The following is a 21,443-nucleotide window of genomic DNA, read 5'->3' on the forward strand; positions in this document are numbered from 1 at the left end:
AGAATTTTGTACAACATATAATTTTTTTATTGTTAATATTTACTAATAACTTGTTATATAACTGTAAATAATATTAAAAAAAATAAAAATTAATTTTAACCAAATTTCTTTTCACATTATTTATACTTTCACAGTCCATTTATTTTCACTGCTATTGGGCAATATAGGTATATACTAAGTTTCAGTCTTTCTAGTGTTAAAATGTTTTCATCGAATACAAAGTATACCACACTTACTATTAACGATAACATGGTCTCAACATATGAGTGCTTTTAAATTGTAACTATCATATTTTTCCCCATAACGCTTATGACATTTTCTTAATAATTATTTTTATTTATGTTTTCAGCTCCTCTGTCAACATCGATGTCTCCCGTGGTTCAAAAGATACACGTCGGTCGACCATGGATAATCAACTGCTCAGTATCGGGACACCCAATCCATGGCGTGCATTGGAGGAAAGATGTCGACGTGCTATCCTTAGACGGTCGAGTAAGTCAGTTATCCCGGGAAGTGATAAGAATAGATCCGGTACAACGAGAAGATCGTGGTATGTACCAATGCATTGCATACAACGATCAAGACACAGCACAATCTGCAGTTGAACTCAGCTTAGGAGGCAAGTATTTATCATTTATTTCAGTAGAAAAATAGTATTTCAAACATCATTGATGTGTAAAGGTTGCCCAAATAGATAGTAAGCACGCATCAGGCTTACAGTATCGATATCAGATTGTCATAAATTTAGGTTAGATCAATGCCCCGCTGATTGCACACAACTGATTAATCCTGTACACAAGAGAGCATTTTAAGGCGAGCATTAAAGCATTTTTAAGAGAGTATTTTTTTTCCTTAAGATTTTGAGTCAACTTGCCGTTGTTCAATTTGATAGTAGCAGAAGGCGAGCGTAACGCTCGAGGCTGTGGAGTCGGAATCGGAGTTAGGCGGTTTTTGCGGTAAAAAGAGTCATAGTCATGAAGTCGCTAAAAATACTTCGACTGCGACTCCAGATTTTATTGGACAGTTTGAATTTTGCTTAATGACGAAAGAAAGCATCTATGAACCTTCGCTAAAAATGAAATTATACTTAGACCAATTGGAGTATTTCGTGGCGGCAATAGAGCGTTCGCCTTCCAATGTGGTGAACCGGTGGTTCGAATCCCAGCGACGGATGGTCGATACGAATTCCGTACCCGGCTCGCACCGTCCACAGTGCTGACGTAAAAATATCTTGAGTGGTAGATGGATCATGGGTTAGAATCCCCTTGGCCGTCAGCCTAACCATGGGATGTTTTTGTTGTTTTCTTCCTCATGGTAACGCAATTGGTTTTCCTCCTCATGGTGATCAGCATAGTAGCGCAAATGCGGGATAGTTCCATTAAAAAGTTCTCCACGTAGACAAATTTTCTCCCAATTCTTGATCTAAAAGTTCCCTTGCCTTCTGGATTGGGTTCAAAGTTACAAGGCTACTGAGTTACGCAGTGGTGGTTGTAAACCCAAAATTAGGTCGGCTGTTCAACGACGGTTATAGAATAAAATTGGAGTATTCAAATCAAGACAGTCAGATTGCAGACATTGAAACTGAGTCTATGTCCTCTTCTTTTTTATGATGAATTTTAGATTTTTAAAAATATTTGGATAATATCGAAGAGGCTAAGACAAAGTGAATGAAAATAAAGAACCAAGAGTCTTTAGACATAAAATTGAAAATATATTCTTACGATGTTTCTTCTCAGTTCTTGAAAGAAATAGAGAAATATGGTCAATCTTGCAAACTACCTCTTTTAGAATTTATACAAATCTATCCTGAAAAGTTAAGAGAAGTAGCCTTAACAGTAACAACTCTTCCTACTCAAATTAGTGAGGAAAATATATTCTCAACTCAGAAGTTTATCAAATCTTTCTTATTGAATCTTCTTTGATCAAAAAAGATCCTGTAAACGCCTTATAGTTTCTTAGAAATTATTAATGCCAATTTTTCCATTTCATAATAAAAGCTAATTAATATAAATAATCTGCTGGGCGATAAATTTTTTCTGTAGCATCTATAACTTCTTTGACGTTTGAAAAATAAGCTATAGCACATGTGTATATGTTTACATGTATGAAGGAGCCAGAGTTAGATTCTTTAAGTTTAAAATTCCAGGAGTCGAAGTCGGTCATTTTTCCTGACGACACCAAAGCCCTTATAATTCGAACATTGATTAGTTTATGTTTATTACAAACACTTTCTTAAAAAAAAACGGCTCAAAACAAAAGGTGTAAAGATTTTTGTGAATGACATTCATCAATATTGAATCTGCTAAACCCATGACAAGTGAATCTCTAATGAATCAAATATTAGAGTTGATAAAATTATAAGAGGGAATCGAAGAGTAACATCTCGTGACATTCGCGCATTGTTTGAAAAACAAAATGATGCCGACACCTTCTGCCTCTAAAAGTTTTATTTCATGCACGCTACTATGTTTTGGCAGCATTCAATTATACATACATATTGGATACATATGTATGTATAATTGAATGTATCCAAAACAGATACAATTATACATACATATTGGATACATTCAATTATAATTACATTCAAATATTTGGATACAGAATTTGTTATCGTTCCAAATGCTTTCATGTAAACTGGTTAATGGATTTTATTTATTTTATAAACGTCGTTGAACCACTGAACAATTTTAAATTTACCCAAAACTCCCGGAGGACCTATTGATGAAAATCACCGCATTTGTGTTACATGAGAAGGAAAATCACGAAAACCTCCCACGGTAAGCCTGACGACAAGAGGATTTTTTTTCTTTACTCCAAGCTCTGAGCATGTACCTAGGTTATGCAAAATCCTTAATATAGTCCAGGACTTGACCACTAGTCCAGCTCCACTCCAGCCAAGGAACGTTAGCGGTATTAGTTTTGATATGTACAAGACAATATTTGCTGTATATAAATAGTTACAGTGTATAAATACAGTGATATAGAATTTGTTATATAATAATCTCATTGAGACTATGCTAGGTTTTATAATATACACATAAGAGGAGGAAAATAACATGATGTTATCTTACAAAGAAATCTTTAAGAATGGTTGCTTACAATGAAAAATTTTCTACTTAACATGATATTAAAAATAAAAAAATTTGATCCGAAAGTGAATTAAGAAGAAGAAAAAAGACAAAGAGAAAAAAATATACATGTGAAATAAGAAACTATTAAAATTTTAATAAATAGTCATTTTCTGCTAAAAAGTTCATTACTGTTATGGATATTTTATGTCAGCGCTATGGTCGATGCGCACCGGGTGGGGAAATCGTATCGATCAGCCATCGCTGGGAATCGAGCCCATATCACCTCATTGGGAAGCGGGCTCTCTGGAGTCATCTTTTGATTTATCTCAGATTTCTGAAAAATAAAAACATAATGAAATCTCTCACCAACCTTTTTCTGACAAGTCACTTAATAAAAGGTAGTTTCAAGACAGTTACCATAAACCTCACTTTTATTATCAGGGCATGACGAATTATTAAAAATTGTTTCCAATAAGAACCTATTATAGATAAAAAGTAACGTTTAAGTGCATTATTTTTCCTGACACAACTAAACTCGTTCAACGAAACTCTGATTAAAACGGATAGCCATTTAAACAAAATCGATACGACAATAAAGTTTAACAGTAGATAATCAATTTTACTTGGTATTTCGTTCTTTCCATTGCTTGGCCTTGAGATATTTTCAACAGCAATTTTAAGGTGTATTGTATGATTTCTACGAAAAGTAGTTTTTATTTCATGATATTTTGTTTTCTTGAACTTTTTTCTGGTTTCAATGAAAAAGCCAACTTACTTAGCTATTTTGTAATGATTATTGTTAATATTATACATATGATAAATATTATAATAAATATATCATGATAGTTATAATCATAATTATAATAATAAATATAATAAATATATTATAATAAATATATTATGATAATTATAATGGTAACTATAATAATAAATATGTTATGATAATTATCATTATAATAATTATTAAAATGATAATTATAATTATAATAAAAATTATAATGTTAATTATAATAATAATGATTATAATGATAATTATAATAATAATTATAATGTTAATTATAATAATGATAATTATAATAATAATGATAATGGTAATTATAATAATAATGATTATAATGATAATTATAATAATAATGATTATAATGATAATTATAATAATAATTATAATGCTAATTATAATAATAATTATAATGTTAATTATAATAATAATGATAATTATAATAATAATGATAATGGTAATTATAATAATAATTATAATGATAAATATATATATACAATGAAATCCACTTATTTATAATCACACTCTGATGGTTTTCGAAATTAGATTCCTTAAATCATGCCATTTTCTTTTTCAATATGGTTTTATTTATGATTATTATGAAACCTAGAACAATAAATGAATATTTATCCCTTGCTCATAGCAACTTCAATAACACCGTAGCCCTAAGTATAGGGGATAATACTTTTGAGCTCTTAAAGTATTTTTAGTAAATGCTATTTTAAATTATTTCAATACTTAAGCAGTGCATTTTTAATTTGTACACACCCAGTATTATGCCGATTGGTATAGTGAAAGTTTCTTTTACAATGTAGTTGCATCATAACACAGGGAAACTGCTGATCAAACTAAGAAAAACATCCTGAAATATTAGACAGCATTTTCAAAATTAGCAAAACAAATATGGCAACATTTAAAAATTCAAAAACATATTAGTTCAACAAAATAAAATATTAAACATTCTCCTGTACAGATACGAAGAAATTTTTTTTATGCATCAATTTTTTAAAACAATTTTGTGACGCTTCTTACCGTCCTGTGTCACAAGACCGTAAGAAGCGTCACAGGTCATCGAACATCCAAAAACCCTCCAGTTCTAACGCCAAAAAGTTCAAATTTCCAGATATACCTAACGCACGCTTAGGAGCATGAGAAGAGATTCATAATTTGGCGAGTTATCAATAGATAATATAGCCAAAAATAAAGCCAAACCCCCAACCGTTAAATTTTAAATAATCTTGTTACAATTTAATCACTGAAAATACCGTTAGAGTTTAATAAAACCCTGTTACCGAGTTAGAGAAATAAAATAGCTTAAATTAAAATGAAGTTAAAAATGCATTTTGATATTCGATTTGTTACGATACTGAATTCATGAGTTATACACTTGCATTGAATTTAAATTTTAATCGTCATATTGTTAAGAAAAAATTAAAAAAATATTTATATTTGCTTTTTATAAAACGTGATTAAAATTAAATGATTGCTTTAATTTAATTATAATAGGAATAAGAATGATTAAAATTTAAATTTATGAAATTAGAGAAATTTTGAAAGCGAAATAATATGTAATATCTATAATGATATCACACTTTGTTTTTTTTTCTTGGTATTTTGCCTGTTTATATTTTGTACTGGCCATCATGTAATTATAAAATTGTATTTGCATTTCTTTGGTACCTACAGTCCGTGGTCAAAATTATTCGACTCATTATAAGATTCTACGTAAAATCTTAATTATCAGGTGATACTATACAGCTTTATTGTTTTTATGCGACTGAAACCGGTTTGCACTTGTTTACGTTCGTGTATCATTTGGTTAAATTAGACGATATATAATATAAACTCGACCTTTGGATAAATTATACGATACATTATATAAACTAAACTAAACTCAGTGGCGCGATAGCCCATAGAGGGCCAAAGCCTACTGTGCCCATCTCAGTTTTCTTGACCTTGGGCTCTGGTGTGCAGGAGCATATGTTCCGGTCAGGTGGTCAACCGAGCGCGAAACCCCCAGTGTTTAGTTCCCAAGCATGCCTGGTGCTCATTTATCGACCCACTGAAGGGATGAAAGGCTGAGACAACCTTGCCCGGCCCGAGGATCGAACCCAGGACCTGTGGCACGGAAGCGCTACCACTCAGCCACCGGGCGTTACATTATATGAATATGGAATATTTATTGTATTATAATCTAATTATTAGTGTATTATAATAATTAGATCAAATTATTATACGCACTGTAGTGTTTTAATATTTACATGCTTTGCACGAGTTTGTATGCAATAATTTTATATTTAAACATACATGTAATGAGTTTATATTCGAGTGATATTTTATATACTTTCTATTTGTCTTTATTTTTTATGTATTGCATTACAATGTATTAACCAGTTTATATACGAACGTAAATAAGTGCAAACCGGTTTCAGTCGCTTGAAAACTATAAAGCTGTATAGTATCACCCGATAATCTTATAGTGCGTTTAATAATTTGGCCAGGGGGGACTGTACTATTCATATTATCCATTCTTCCTGTTGATTAATATTCAATATCCCCCTATAAGCTCTCTAAAACGGCTTTCAAAATGTAATTAGAACTCCTAAATTATTTCTTTTTTTTCTCTCAATATAGCTTTCTTTTTATGAAAACTGTGTACGAAACAATTAAACTAACGACTATTCACTCCTAGCTCACAGCAACTTCAATAACACTACAGCCTCCAAGTAATGGGAGATAATTTTTCGAGCTATTAAAGTATTTCTAATAAATGCTATTTCAAATTATTCCAGTACTTAGGCAAACTCTATTTATCGTTTACTAAGGGGAGGGAGGGTGGAGGTTAAATTTTCTGGCGTTGATTTTAGATTGAGTTCGCGTTGCCCAATTAAATAAGCGGCAGCTGCGGCTGTCATCAGTTTAGATGAATTTCCTAATGATGATACAAGAGATGAGGGGGGGGAGGGTAATTATGATTCGCCTTTAGAGTGTGATTCAAAATCGGATACTTTGAGCCGAGGAAAGATCAGGTTAGATAATTTACTTTTAGATTAATTAGCAATGATAACGTGAAGTAGTTTTGATGAAGATGACTTGTTTGGCCCTTGAGAGACCTTGAGAGGCATTAATTAATTAATAAGGGATTGAAAATATTTTGTGATATCCTGCTTCTGTATCATGCTTTATTTGAACAATGAAAAAGGAAACGCGGTTATGGAAACTACAAAGTATTCGGTTTCGTAAAGCTATCGTCTTATGACTATTTTTGACAAGACGAATTTGATTACAAATTTTCATTTTGCTATTTACTGGCTTGTGATTTAGGTGTTAAAGAACAATGGCGTAGCACAAAGCAGAAAATTTACAGATTTTATGATATCCTGCTTCTGTATCATGCTTTATTTGAACAATAAAAAAGGGAACGCGGTCATGGAAACAACAAAGTACTCGGTTTCGTAAAGCTATCGTCTTGTGACTATTTTTGACAAGACGAATTTGATTACAAATTTTCATTTTGCTATTTACTGGCTTGTGGTTTAGGTGCTAAAGAACAATGGCGTAGCGTGAAGCAGAAAATTTACAGATTTTGTGATATCCTGCTTCTGTATCATGCTTTATTTGAACAATAAAAAAGGAAACGCGGTTATGGACACTACAAAGTATTCGGTTTCGTAAAGCTATCGTCTTATGACTATTTTTGACGAGACATTACAAATTTTCATTTTGCTATTTACTAGCTTGTGATTTAGGTGCTAAAGAACAATGGCGTAGCACGAAGCCGGAAATTTACAGAGATTATGTATGATTTTCTCAGGAAAATTTGATTTTTTACTTTATTACTATTTTCTATAATTTGTATTTAGCTCGAAAAATAAATAGATGGATATTTTATGGAGAGATTAGGCACTTTCAAGTACCCTTCATGGAGCATTTGTTCTACTAATAATTTTAGCTACTGGATTGATTTTAGCTGCACTGTTAAATTTTCATTCTAAAATGATGGCAGCTGTCTGCCAATCCAATTAACCGTAAATTTTATGGTAAAGAGCATTTTTTTTCCTTTATGGTTTTGGAACCATTTACAAGAAGTCTGGTTATAAAACCATGAATACAAAATTATACGGTTTTTTAACCATTTACAGCTAACATTTTTCTAAAACGTTAAAAAAAATTAATTATTTAACTAGGCATAGGAGCTCGGCTTTCAGCAAGGTAATGGACATTGGAGAGTGTCGGACACTGGAAATTCTTCATGTGTTGAAGGGAATGGAAGAAATATTGTGGTGCCAATACTAGTTCTGCCGGTCATGACATTGACAGATAAGCCCGCTCTGTTATAATATGTACACAGTTGCAAAGAACTAAATAGCTTCATTAGATGGTTCTAGTTGGTGCGATATAATACTGGTTGTTTAACCGTATTAGGTGAAAGCATTTAATAAACGGTTTTTCTCAAACTTAACAGTTTGATTGCTGCAAAGAACTAAGTAGCTTCATTAGATGGTTCTAGTTGGTGCGATATAATACTGGTTGTTTAACCGTATTAGGTGAAAGCATTTAATAAACGGTTTTTCTCAAACTTAACAGTTTGATTGTTGCAAAGAACTAAATAGCTTCATTAGATGGTTCTAGTTGGTGCGATATAATACTGGTTGTTTAGCCGTATTAGGTGAAAGCATTTAATAAACGGTTTTTCTCAAACTTAACAGTTTGATTGTTGCAAAGAACTAAGTAGCTTCATTAGATGGTTCTAGTTGGTGCGATATAATACTGGTTGTTTAACCGTATTAGGTGAAAGCATTTAATAAACGGTTTTTCTCAAACTTAACAGTTTGATTGTTGCAAAGAACTAAATAGCTTCATTAGATGGTTCTAGTTGGTGCGATATAATACTGGTTGTTTAACCGTATTAGGTGAAAGCATTTAATAAACGGTTTTTCTCAAACTTAACAGTTTGATTGTTGCAAAGAACTAAATAGCTTCATTAGATGGTTCTAGTTGGTGCGATATAATACTGGTTGTTTATCCGTATTAGGTGAAAGCATTTAATAAACGGTTTTTCTCAAACTTAACAGTTTGATTGTTGCAAAGAACTAAATAGCTTCATTAGATGGTTCTAGTTGGTGCGATATAATACTGGTTGTTTAACCGTATTAGGTGAAAGCATTTAATAAACGGTTTTTCTCAAACTTAACAGTTTGATTGTTGCAAAGAACTAAGTAGCTTCATTAGATGGTTCTAGTTGGTGCGATATAATACTGGTTGTTTAACCGTATTAGGTGAAAGCATTTAATAAACGGTTTTTCTCAAACTTAACAGTTTGATTGTTGCAAAGAACTAAATAGCTTCATTAGATGGTTCTAGTTGGTGCGATATAATACTGGTTGTTTAACCGTATTAGGTGAAAGCATTTAATAAACGGTTTTTCTCAAACTTAACAGTTTGATTGTTGCAAAGAACTAAATAGCTTCATTAGATGGTTCTAGTTGGTGCGATATAATACTGGTTGTTTATCCGTATTAGGTGAAAGCATTTAATAAACGGTTTTTCTCAAACTTAACAGTTTGATTGTTGCAAAGAACTAAATAGCTTCATTAGATGGTTCTAGTTGGTGCGATATAATACTGGTTGTTTAACCGTATTAGGTGAAAGCATTTAATAAACGGTTTTTCTCAAACTTAACAGTTTGATTGTTGCAAAGAACTAAATAGCTTCATTAGATGGTTCTAGTTGGTGCGATATAATACTGGTTGTTTAACCGTATTAGGTGAAAGCATTTAATAAACGGTTTTTCTCAAACTTAACAGTTTGATTGTTGCAAAGAACTAAATAGCTTCATTAGATGGTTCTAGTTGGTGCGATATAATACTGGTTGTTTATCCGTATTAGGTGAAAGCATTTAATAAACGGTTTTTCTCAAACTTAACAGTTTGATTGTTGCAAAGAACTAAATAGCTTCATTAGATGGTTCTAGTTGGTGCGATATAATACTGGTTGTTTAACCGTATTAGGTGAAAGCATTTAATAAACGGTTTTTCTCAAACTTAACAGTTTGATTAACATTTTATTTACGGTTATTTGACTGTTTTGATTAAATATGGTAAAATAGCTCTTCAATAAATTGTTATTTAACCATTTTTTCCCAGAAATTTCTAACTTCAGATAATATGAACCCACTTATAAATCTTCTTAATTAAATATCATTAATTAAATGATAATTACATTCGCCTCGCCGTTCCAGTATTATACGAAAATTTATTCTAAATGTCCGCAAATAGTTGCCAGATTTTCATAATAGTTTTATAAACAAATTTTATTTATTCTTAACTATAAGAATAGAAGAAAAAAAAATGAATACATTTTTTTTAAATTCTGCATATAAAAAAAAAACCTAACTAACATGAACATTTATTAATATATATTTGAAAAGCAATTGTTCCAATATTCCGCGTTGTTCATCATTCCAAATGTCACTTCCAAGTTAAAATCCGAATTCAAAAAGATAAAAAAAAAGGTTAATTCAAGCTCCTTTCAAAATTTATCTCAGTAAAACAGTCATTTAATCATCGACTTTTATCAAACCAAAATCATCAAAGTCTTTCCTTTATCGAACGAAAGCCGTTGCTCTTCCTACACTTCAGAAGCAATTAGCTAGAAATGTCATCATCAGCACTTCGGCTCTCCAATTTGAAGAAAAGGGGTGCTCTGGCACTTGTGAAAGGGGGGGGGGTTGCAAAAGAACTAAGAACAGAAGAGGAACAATTTTATCGGCCCGATAACGGAGGAGGGTTTGTCATTGTAATGAAAAGATGATTAAAATAGCGAGAAAATTTGATGGCCGGCGGAATCCATGCATTCTTTACTGAAGGAGCTGTTAAAGTCTTGGAATTTCCTTGGAATGTCTTGAAGCACTTTTGTAAGGAAGTGGCAAATAAGTTTTGCGCCAAAACGAATGACAGATTGTAATTGTTAAAATCGAATTCGAGTGGTTGGGCTTTGGCGGAATTTGTTTAATTTTTTTTTTTAGCGGAGTTTAAGAATTTTACAATTATTAGCGAATAGTTATTAATTTGTTGCTGGAATTAATTCTGATTTTCAGAATTTTTCTTCTTGCGATGTAGAGTTTTGGTTGTTTTCGTTTTGGAAATGACAGGAATTTTTTTTTATTTGATTGAGTAGTGTCCAAGCCTTTATTTATTTAAAATTTTTGAGAGTGTCATTCATCTGTGCAAGTTTCTTTCAAAACACTTAACTTAACGATCTGTAAAAAAAAAATGCTCTAGTTTTTTCTAATAATAAAATTTAAGTATGAAAATGCGAAGTTCTTCAAAAATAAGGGGGCTTGTTTTATGATTTCTTATAGACACGAATTATTAGCAATAACTAACGTAATATGTTAGTCAATAGTAAGTTTTTATTAGTCTTTGTAGTAAAGTAGTATTTTTTTAAGTTTTGAAGAGAGTTTTCTCTATGAGTGTAAGAAACGTAATTTCAGAATCTTACTTGTACTTAATTTCACAAAAAAAGTAAAAGTCGAATTCAAGTGGTGGGCTTTGGCGGAATATTTATTTTTTAACGGAGTTTAAGAATTTTACAATTATTAGCGAATAGTTAGTAATTTGTTGCAGAAATTAATTCTAATTTTGTAATTTTGCTACTTGGGATGTAGTTTTGGTTTTCGTTTTGGAAATGACGGGAATTTTTTTTTTTTTTTTTTTATTTGATAGAGTAATGTCCAAGCCTTTATTTATTTATTTAAAATTTTTGAGAATGTCATTCATCTATGCAAGTTTCTTTCAAAACACTTAACGATCTGTGAAAAAAAAATGTTTTTTTTAATTTTTCTAGTTTTTTCAAATGATTAAATTTAAGTATGAAAGTTATTTCAGTTTAATTATGAAGGCATGATAATTAAGTATGAAAGTTCTTTAAAAATAAGGAGCGCTTGTTTATGATTTCTTAAAGATACGAATTACTAGCAATAGCTAACGTTATGAATTAATCAATAGTACGTTTTATTAGTCTTTATAGTATCTATGAGTGTAGCTAGTGTATAGTTATAGTTAGTATATAGAGTATAGTAGTAGTTAGATTATAGAGTAAAGTTTTCTACTTGAGTGTAGGAAATGTAATTTCAGAATCTTACTTGTAGTTAATTTCGCAAAAAATAAAAATATGGAAGTAATTTTAATGAAATATAGATATCAATGTTTTTTAACTCCTGTTCGCTGCTCTCATCAACCCCCGTAACTGCTTCCACAATTCGAGTTCGTTGGATAATTTTGTATTTTATTTTAGCTCTGTAAGCAAATAAACTTGCTTAGCTTTGTACACATATATATTGTATACACACTGTAGGAATTTAAATAAAAATATATTATTTGGTGCGTATTAAATAAAATTATTTATATATTAAAATTGATAGATGGGTTGAAATCATTTTGTATATAGTACTTCTATTTAGTCTATGCATTTGGATATAATCATGCTTAAAAATAGTTAAGATTGAATTTCATAATAATTAACTTAAGGCCGAAAATAGTGTGAAATGGTAATTAAATTAAGGGTGAAGTGATCTTTAAGGAAAGTGGTAGTGCAAAGCTTATGTGGGATAACAATAACCCAATAGGTTCAAAGGGTCACAAAATGTGAAGTTTGAACAAATTGGAATCACCAAATTTGGAAAAAGGGCGGAACTAAAATAAGTTAAAGATCAAAGATAAATAAGACAAAACAATACCAGATACAACTTAACATTTAAGATAAATGGGGTAAGCTGATGTTTCCAATATAATAATAGAAAGCATGCCCAAAACAGAAGAATTACAAAACTCACCCACCACATAGTACTTGGAAACTACATTTAAAACAGAAAATTGGATGCCTGCAAGTGACGTCATCTTGGGTATCGATTCTGACTGACTCTTTAAATGTTACATTTGTTTACGGTAGCAACGGTTCTCTCCATTCTATTTTGAGTAATCCTAGCCCATCAAGTATGAATTCAGTATGCGATCTCGTAATCAATTATCATATCATGCTATAATCTCATAACTAATTAAGAAAAATTAAGAAAATGTGTAATTAATACTTAGCGAAACAAAAGAAATGTACCATTAGTTTTGCTTTGCAACGAAAAGATGCCGACAACAAAACAAGGTAAACAGTCATAACGTTAGCAGCTGGCGCTGAGGTTGTAGATCCGAGGGTTGTGGTGGTTCAGTGGCATTCTCCTTCTCCAGTTGAGAGCATCCAATTCATAGAATTTCTCTATATACATTAATTATCTGAATAACCGAAAAAAACTAAAAACTTATGGGAGAAAACTAGATCACGCCATGAGATTTTTCTGTACAATGTGAGATCATCATTTTCAAATTATTTTCACGTTTACGGATATTCTATGGGAACATTTTATAAAAATCCGAATATAATGTTATATAATAATCTAAATGCATTTTATAATAATGAATCTTTTATAATAAGTTTATTATAATAATTTATAGTAATATATCTTTTATAATTAGTTTATTACAATAATTTATAATAATTTATCTTTTATAATAAGTTTATTATAATAATTTATAATAATTTATCCTTCGAACGACTTTTTCATCAATACTTTCAAATAATGAGTTTAACGAAAGGATTTAATATTTTTTTATAACTTTAATTATATTATAACATTTTATGGTAATCAGAACAGTAAATTTAAAAAAAAAAAGATTTCTTTGAACGATTCTGTACAATCATTTTTGAAGCAATGGGAAAATGAAAGCAACTCATATTTATTCCATTCTTTTTTCCTGAAAAGAATTTTTAATTTCACTTAAAAACTCATTTGCCTTTGCTTTTGTAATATGCCAAACGTATACAGCATCGAATCTTTCTTTTTTTTTTTGTAATTTTGGTTCTGCGTAGAATTTTTAAGTTCTAGAAACACTGAATATAATTTACCCATCTCTCTTTCTGCAACCAGAATAGATATCCAAGCCACCCACGGGAATTAAACCCTTTTCCCAGTCGTTATTTGCATTAATCCATATTCATTAAGCCTCTCTGATGTTCTTTGTATTAAATGAATTGGCTACCGTCTTGCCTTTTGTGAGTGGCGAAGTTCCGGAAAATGAAATGTTTCGGGAGTAGATTATCTCCGGAAATTATGGTTTCCTGGAAAAATTGGAATTTGTAATATGATGATGTAAAATTGATTGGACGCATTGTTCTAAATCTTTTTTACTCTCTTTCTATTTTGGAATTTTCATTAAAACATTTGCCGCAGAAGTATCGGTTATTCAATTTAACTTTCCACTTTAGCAGATTACATTTTTTTAAAGAAGAAAAAAATTAAAATAGAAATTTAAAATGGTCGTGCTTTATAAAATGTCAAATTTTTGACAGCATTTGATCTTTTGCATAGCAAATCTGATATTGGGTTTTTTGATTAAAAAGATTAGGTTTCTTTTTCGTGCCATAGAATCTCAGAATAGAAAAAAAAAAGGTTTTGTAAGATCCTTTTTTTAAAAAAAAAATAAGCTCGTATATTTCTTTTTTTTTTTTAGGTAAATAATATTTCAAACAAAATTACAAACGTGCTGTTTTGTTCAAAACCTATCCTCGTTGCATCAAAAAGTATATTTTTTTGCGAAGAATTTCTATGAAAATATGAAGAAGTTTTTCTTTTAATCATCAGCAAGATATATGATGATGGAAAAAAATACGAATAGCATGTAGTGACTTTAAATTCTATTTTTATCTACGGAATATTTTTTATTGGTATTTCAAGCATTATTTTAATTATTTCTTTTTTCTTTTTCTTTCTTCACAGTTCAGAATCCAAAAATTTTAGAATTTTCATTTTTTTTTTTACTCTTAGTTAAGCTAGTTGGTATATATTAGTCTGCTAATTTTACTTTCGTTGATTGAAAGTAATCGTTTATTTACTGGTAGGAAATAGTTAGCGGGGAAAAATAAAAAGTTACTGAAGTATTGTAATTTAATATTACATTGTAACAAATTTCGAATCAAGTTACGGTGAAAAGTACTAGCACCTTATGTGCAGCATTCGTAAAATCCATTTTTACCGCAAAATTTTATACCGTAATTTTTACATTAATATATAGGTAATTAGGGGTATTCAGTGATTTTTCAGTAATTGTTACAGTATAAAAAGATTCATCAGATAGTTTGTTCAGTAAAATTTTATTGTAAAAATGGATTTTACGGTAAAAAAAAGATTAAAGTTACAGTAAAAGTACTGGCATCCTAAGTGCCAATACATTTTATCATAATTTGATCAGGAATTTTTTACATTGTTTATAAGCATTCTTGCTATTTTTTCAGTTTGTTACGAAATAAGTACTATTCATATGGATGAATAGTACGAAAATAGTTAAACATATCAACATAGCCATGATCTCATATGTGTTACATATTCAATTTCAATGAAGTTTAAAATTGCATATAAATATATATATATATATATATAGTTATATAGTTAAAAGTTGTAAGTATAGTTAAGAGCAACTTTAAGCTCGGTAGTTTTTACCAAAGCGCTTTGGTAATTATTTAGGTAAAATTAGCAATAAAATATGGTCTTATAATGTATGTTATAATTAGTTTATTTATCATGATACTTTAAAGCATGACATAAAAACATTTATTCGATTAAATGTTTTTTTTACTAAATGCGTTGTGAAAAAAATTATAATTTTGAGAATCATAATTTTCAGTAAACCGGTTACTAAGTGAGCCGAAAAATTACAAGTTAATGGTTTAAATACCGTATATTTTAATTTTATTAACCAGAACTATGATTTTTTTTCCTCCAGAAATGTTATTATCATACAGTATGGTGAAATTAACAGAAAAGTGATTTATAAACCCTACACTTGTAAATAATCTCAAATACTTCACCTTTTCCTTCAGATGATGTCCCTGAATTCCAAGAAACAATCAGATGATGTCCCTGAATTGCAAGAATTTTCAATAAACCGTTTTTAAGTGAAGGGAAAAATTACAAATGAATGGTTTAAATACCGTATATTTTAATTTTATTAACCAGAATTGTGTTGTTGTTTTTTTAACCAGAAATGTTATAATCATACAGTACGGTAAAATTAACAGAAAAGTGATTTATAAACCCCAAACTTGTAAATCCTCTCAAATTCTTCAACTTTTCCTTCAGATGATGTCCCTGAATTCCAAGAAACAATCAGATGATGTCCCTGAATTCCAAGAATTTTCAATAAACTGTTACTAAGTGAACGGAAAAATTTAAAATGAATGATTTAAATACCGTATATTTTAATTTTATTAACCAGAATTATGTTTTTTTTAAAACCAGAAATCTCATTATCATACAAAAAAGTGATTTATGAACCCCAAACTTGTAAATCCTCTCAAATGCTTCACCTTTTCCTTCAGATGATGTCCCTGAATTCCAAGAAACAATCAGATGATGTCCCTGAATTGCAAGAATTTTCAATAAACCGTTTTTAAGTGAAGGGAAAAATTACAAATGAATGGTTTAAATACCGTATATTTTAATTTTATTAACCAGAATTGTGTTGTTGTTTTTTTAACCAGAAATGTTATAATCATACAGTACGGTAAAATTAACAGAAAAGTGATTTATAAACCCCAAACTTGTAAATCCTCTCAAATTCTTCAACTTTTCCTTCAGATGATGTCCCTGAATTCCAAGAAACAATCAGATGATGTCCCTGAATTCCAAGAATTTTCAATAAACTGTTACTAAGTGAACGGAAAAATTTAAAATGAATGATTTAAATACCGTATATTTTAATTTTATTAACCAGAATTATGTTTTTTTTAAAACCAGAAATCTCATTATCATACAAAAAAGTGATTTATGAACCCCAAACTTGTAAATCCTCTCAAATGCTTCACCTTTTCCTTCAGATGATGTCCCTGAATTCCAAGAAACAATCAGGTGATGTTCCTGAATTCCACAAATTTTCAATAAACCGTTTTTGAGTGAAGGGAAAAATTACAAATTAATGGTTTAAATACCGTATTTTTTAATTTTATTGACCAGAGTTTTTTTTTTTTTTTTTAACAAGAAATGTCATTATTATGCAGTACGATAAATTTAACAGAAAAGTGACTTATAAACGCAAGACTTGTAAATAATCTCAAACACTTCACCTTTTCCTTCAGATGATGTCCCTGAATTCCAAGAAACATTCGAAGAGCAAACAATCCAACCGGGTCCATCACTGTCCTTGAAATGCGTGGCTTCTGGGAATCCTCTGCCGCAAATCGTTTGGAGACTGGACGATGCTCCGATACCAGAAAACCACCGGATAAGATTCGGAGACTATGTTACCAAGGACGGATTTGTAGTGAGCTTCGTCAACGTGAGTAACGTAAAGACTGAAGATGGCGGTGACTACAGATGTGTGGCCAATAATGGCGTCGGCGAGGTTAGCCATGAATCCCGAGTGAATGTACTGGGGCCACCTGTTGTAGTGCACCGAGCCAGGAATGTGACTGTCGTGGCTGGTGATGTCCTAGTATTAAGATGTCCTGTAGCAGGATATCCTCTGGAAAACATTCACTGGGAAAGAGGTGAGAAATAAAAGTTCTTATTTCAATAAATGTAAATATTAAACATTCAATTGTAATGATTGAAATCTGTGCATTTTCAGTTAGTGTGTTAAGGAATCGTCTTTCCTAATTAAAGACAATGGAAATACTATAGTCACAGGCCAAATTATTAGACACGCTATAAGATTCTATGTGAAATCTTAATTATCAGGTGATACTATACAGCATTATTGTTTTTACGTGACTGAAACCGGTTTGTACTTGTTTACGTTCGCGTATCAATGGGTTAAATTATACGATATGTAATGTAAATTAGAGGATATATTAGATAAATATAGAATATTTATTATATCAGGTATTATATTAGTATATTATAATAATGAGACAAAATTATTCGACAGACTGAAGTGTTTTAATAGTTACATGTTTTGCACGAGTTCATAGGCAATACTTTTATATTTAAACATGCATGCAATGGGTTTTTATTCAAGAGATTTTTTACACACATCCTATTTGTATTTATTTTCAACGTATTGCATTAAAATGTTAACTAATTGATACACGAACATGAACCAGTACAAACCGGTTTCAGCCGCGTAAAAACAATAATGCTGTATAGTATCACCTGATAATTAAGATTTTACATAGAATCTTATAGTGAGTCTGATAATATGGCCAGGAGCTGTACGTAACAAAACTTAGTTAAGCATACTGACATGACTTCACCGGGCAAGAAAATTTGTTGCTAGTGGCAAGTGGTTATTTTAAGGTCAACTTTCAGATTGTTTTCGCCATGTTGTAACTTTATTAAACTTTTCAGTAGACTACACGTCTTTTTCCTTGTCTGTTTGTTTAATAGAAATTATGCTGGGTTTAATAAACATTAAAAAACTTTCCTAAGATTTCGTGAAAAAATTCCTGTCAAAATTACCTATCAGCCTATCAGAATTAGTGACGTCTTTTTTTCAAGATCTTGCCATCCGTCAGAAATACAAATTACGTGCAAAAGTCGAAAACCATTTTTAAAATACAGTCAAACCCCGCTATAGTGAAGACGGGTTTATAGTGAACTCCCGGATATAGTGAACGAAATGTTAGGTCCCGTGCCTTGCTATACACGTATAATGTTATTTTTTGTGGCTATAGTGAACCAAAAAAGTGAGGAAGATGGATATAATGAACTTTTTTCTGTCTTCAACTGATTTTTTTCTTCATTTTTTTTTGTAATAATTTTGAAATTTTTACTTTAAAATAAATACATATACCGATTTTTAAAACCATCTATACAGGGGAATTTAGCGATAAGCTTCTTTTATCTCACTTTCCCATCCCTAAACAAACCAAACAGATAGTGAACCTGTAAGGTGTCAGTGGGATCAATATGAATTTTCTGTCAGGATTGCTCATCAGCTAAAGATTACTAAAAAAAAAAATTTTTTTTTTATTTTTTATTTTTTTTTTTTGTAATCAAGACGAAGAGTAATGAAAAATAACACATTTTTCGCTACTAAATAATATTTTTCAGTCATTTATTTAAATAATGTGTAATAAAAGGGAGGAGTTTGGGAACCATTAGTTAAATTGCCTGCGGAACGGATATAGTGAACCCGGTTATAGTGAACCAAAATTTCGGTCCCTTGATGGTTCACTATAGCGGGGTTTAACTGTATTTACAAATTTAATTTTTTTAATGTGTTCGAGATATTAGCTTCTCTCTCGTTCTTTAAAAATGAGAACCACATCGATGTCGTGTAAATTTCAAGTACGAAAAATTTTGGTACAACTAAATACCAACTGCTGAAAACCATCTTATTAATAATCATAATAACTAGCAGAGTATCTTTTAAATTCAAGTCTAATTGAGGGTTTAGATTGCACAAATCATATATAATGGAAATAAGATATTTTTTTTATGAGTTTTGAAAGAAATTAATTATAACGATTGGTTTTATAATATTTATAATTTCATAAGTACATCTAAAAAATTTATTTAAATTCAGTTCTTCTAATGTATAATTTATCATATTATATTAGATTTCATGCATAATTATGTAAATTATCTGTATATAATTTAATTTGTTTTGAAATGTATTCCTACCGCAATATACTTCCTTATGAAAATTATTCTATTTCTTTTTAAATATTTTCTTTTTTACTTGATTTCATGACAATTTATGTCCCAAATAAAAACAGTTTTAATGCCAACCAACCATAAATTATTTAACATTTTATCTAAATTTATAATTTGTACTTACGCCAGCTTTTCATAATTACTTGACTTAACAGAGCCGTTTTAATTAACAAAACTGTCTTTTTACCTGTATATCAAAATACTGAACTACTCCGTTTATAAACATTGTTTTTAATATTTAATTCGAATTGTGATGTGAACTAAATTAAAAATATTCAAAGAGCTGAAATATTAATATTACGGTTGTATAGTTGATTATTTTGAAATGCACCCAGCAATAAATTATTAAATTCAACATCTAAATTAGTTTTATAACAACATATTATATTTTTACTGATTATACTGAGCAGTAATTATTAATTATTTAAAGAATAAAATATGAGTTTGCAATCTATGAATTATTCTTTTTACACGCGTTGCATTAAATATTTAATACAGAGTAAAAATTTCATTAACAAGGGAGGCATAAAAGTTCGCCTAGTCTTTAATATCAAAATAGATCAAGATGATTTTTGTGTTGCGTGCCATATTTTCATTCCATGACTCAAAATCAAATTAATAAAATAGTTTATTCTATTTGAAATTAAAAGAAATGTTAGATTTTTCATTCTCGATCAAAAGAAAGACATTTTCTTTTCTTCTTGTATTTGCTACCAAAACTCGAATTGCGTGATTCTCTATTATTAAATGTTGTTCGATTATTGCCCGTCTTAACTTATGAAGGATTGTTTAGAATGGAGAAAAGATTAAATAAATTGGAAGAAAAAAATCTTTAGATATTTTTCTTTTCATTTATCAGCGATTAAAGAAAATAGTTCCCTTTATTAAAATTGTCATATTGCGTTTCGAACGTTCTTTTTTTCGTTTTGTTTTTAGAATAGTTATGAAATATTTTTGTTCGAATCTAAAAAAAAAAAAACTTCTAACGATTTCTTTTTTTCTAGCGGGAGTCCGTTTGCCGTATAATCACCGTCAGAAATCACATGACAACGGAACTCTTGAAGTACATCACGTCGAGAGAGCTACGGATCAAGGTCCGTACGTTTGCGTTGCTACGAATAAAGCTGGCCAGACTGCACAAAGTACAGTGATTGTTAGAGTGCAAGGTACGGTTTATTTAGCTTATGCACTTCTTGGGGGGGGGAGGAAACCTGAAAATTTGAGGACAAAAATTAAGACTTTAAAAATTGCATTTTTCAAATTGCTTTAAAATTTAAAAAAAAATTATTCTGGCCTGACTAGAATCTGGCCAGAATTAAAGGATAGCCAAAAGTTAATTAAGCTGTCCAGACTGCACAAAGTACAGGGATTGTTAAGAGTACAAGGTACGGTTTATTTAGTTTATGCACTTCTTGTGGGGGGGAACCTGAAAATTTGAGGACAAAAATGAAAACTTATGCACTTCTTGGGGGGGAAAGAAACCTGAAAATTTGAGGACAAAAATTAAAACTTTAAAAATTGCATTTTTCAAGTTGCTCAAAAATAATAAAGAGATAGTCTGGCCCGACTAGAAGCTGGCCAGAATTAAAGGATAGCCAAAAGTTAATTAAGCTTTCCAGACTGCACAAAGTACAGTGATTGTTAGAGTACAAGGTACGGTTTATTTAGTTTATGCACTTCTTGTGGGGGGACCTGAAAATTTGAGGACAAAAATTAAAGCTTATGCACTTCTTGGGGGGGGGGAGAAAACCTGAAAATTTGAGGACAAAAATTAAAACTTTAAAAATTTCATTTTTCAAGTTGCTTTAAAATAAAAAAATTATTCCGGCCTGACTAGAATCTGGCCAGAATTAAAGGATAGCCAAAAGTTAATTAAGCTGTCCAGACTGCA

At 30.4% G+C, this 21,443-nt stretch overlaps 1 protein-coding gene across 3 annotated transcripts in view; it reads left to right on the forward strand.

Annotated features, from left to right (window-relative positions):
• LOC107450135 (cell adhesion molecule Dscam1-like) overlaps positions 1–21,443 on the forward strand; it is a 446,044-nt gene that overhangs the window by 294,145 nt on the left and 130,456 nt on the right. For all 3 annotated transcript variants that reach the window (XM_087158866.1, XM_087158865.1, XM_071186796.2), the window contains exons 6-8: positions 350–619; positions 17,032–17,442; positions 20,557–20,718. In XM_087158866.1, coding sequence (XP_087014992.1) covers positions 350–619; positions 17,032–17,442; positions 20,557–20,718 — 843 coding nt within the window. The remainder of the gene's footprint in view (positions 1–349; positions 620–17,031; positions 17,443–20,556; positions 20,719–21,443) is intronic.

The sequence above is a fragment of the Parasteatoda tepidariorum genome, chromosome 3 (assembly GCF_982258835.1).
Source record: "Parasteatoda tepidariorum strain Cologne lab strain chromosome 3, Ptep-v5.0, whole genome shotgun sequence".
Taxonomy (NCBI): Eukaryota; Metazoa; Arthropoda; class Arachnida; order Araneae; family Theridiidae; genus Parasteatoda; species Parasteatoda tepidariorum.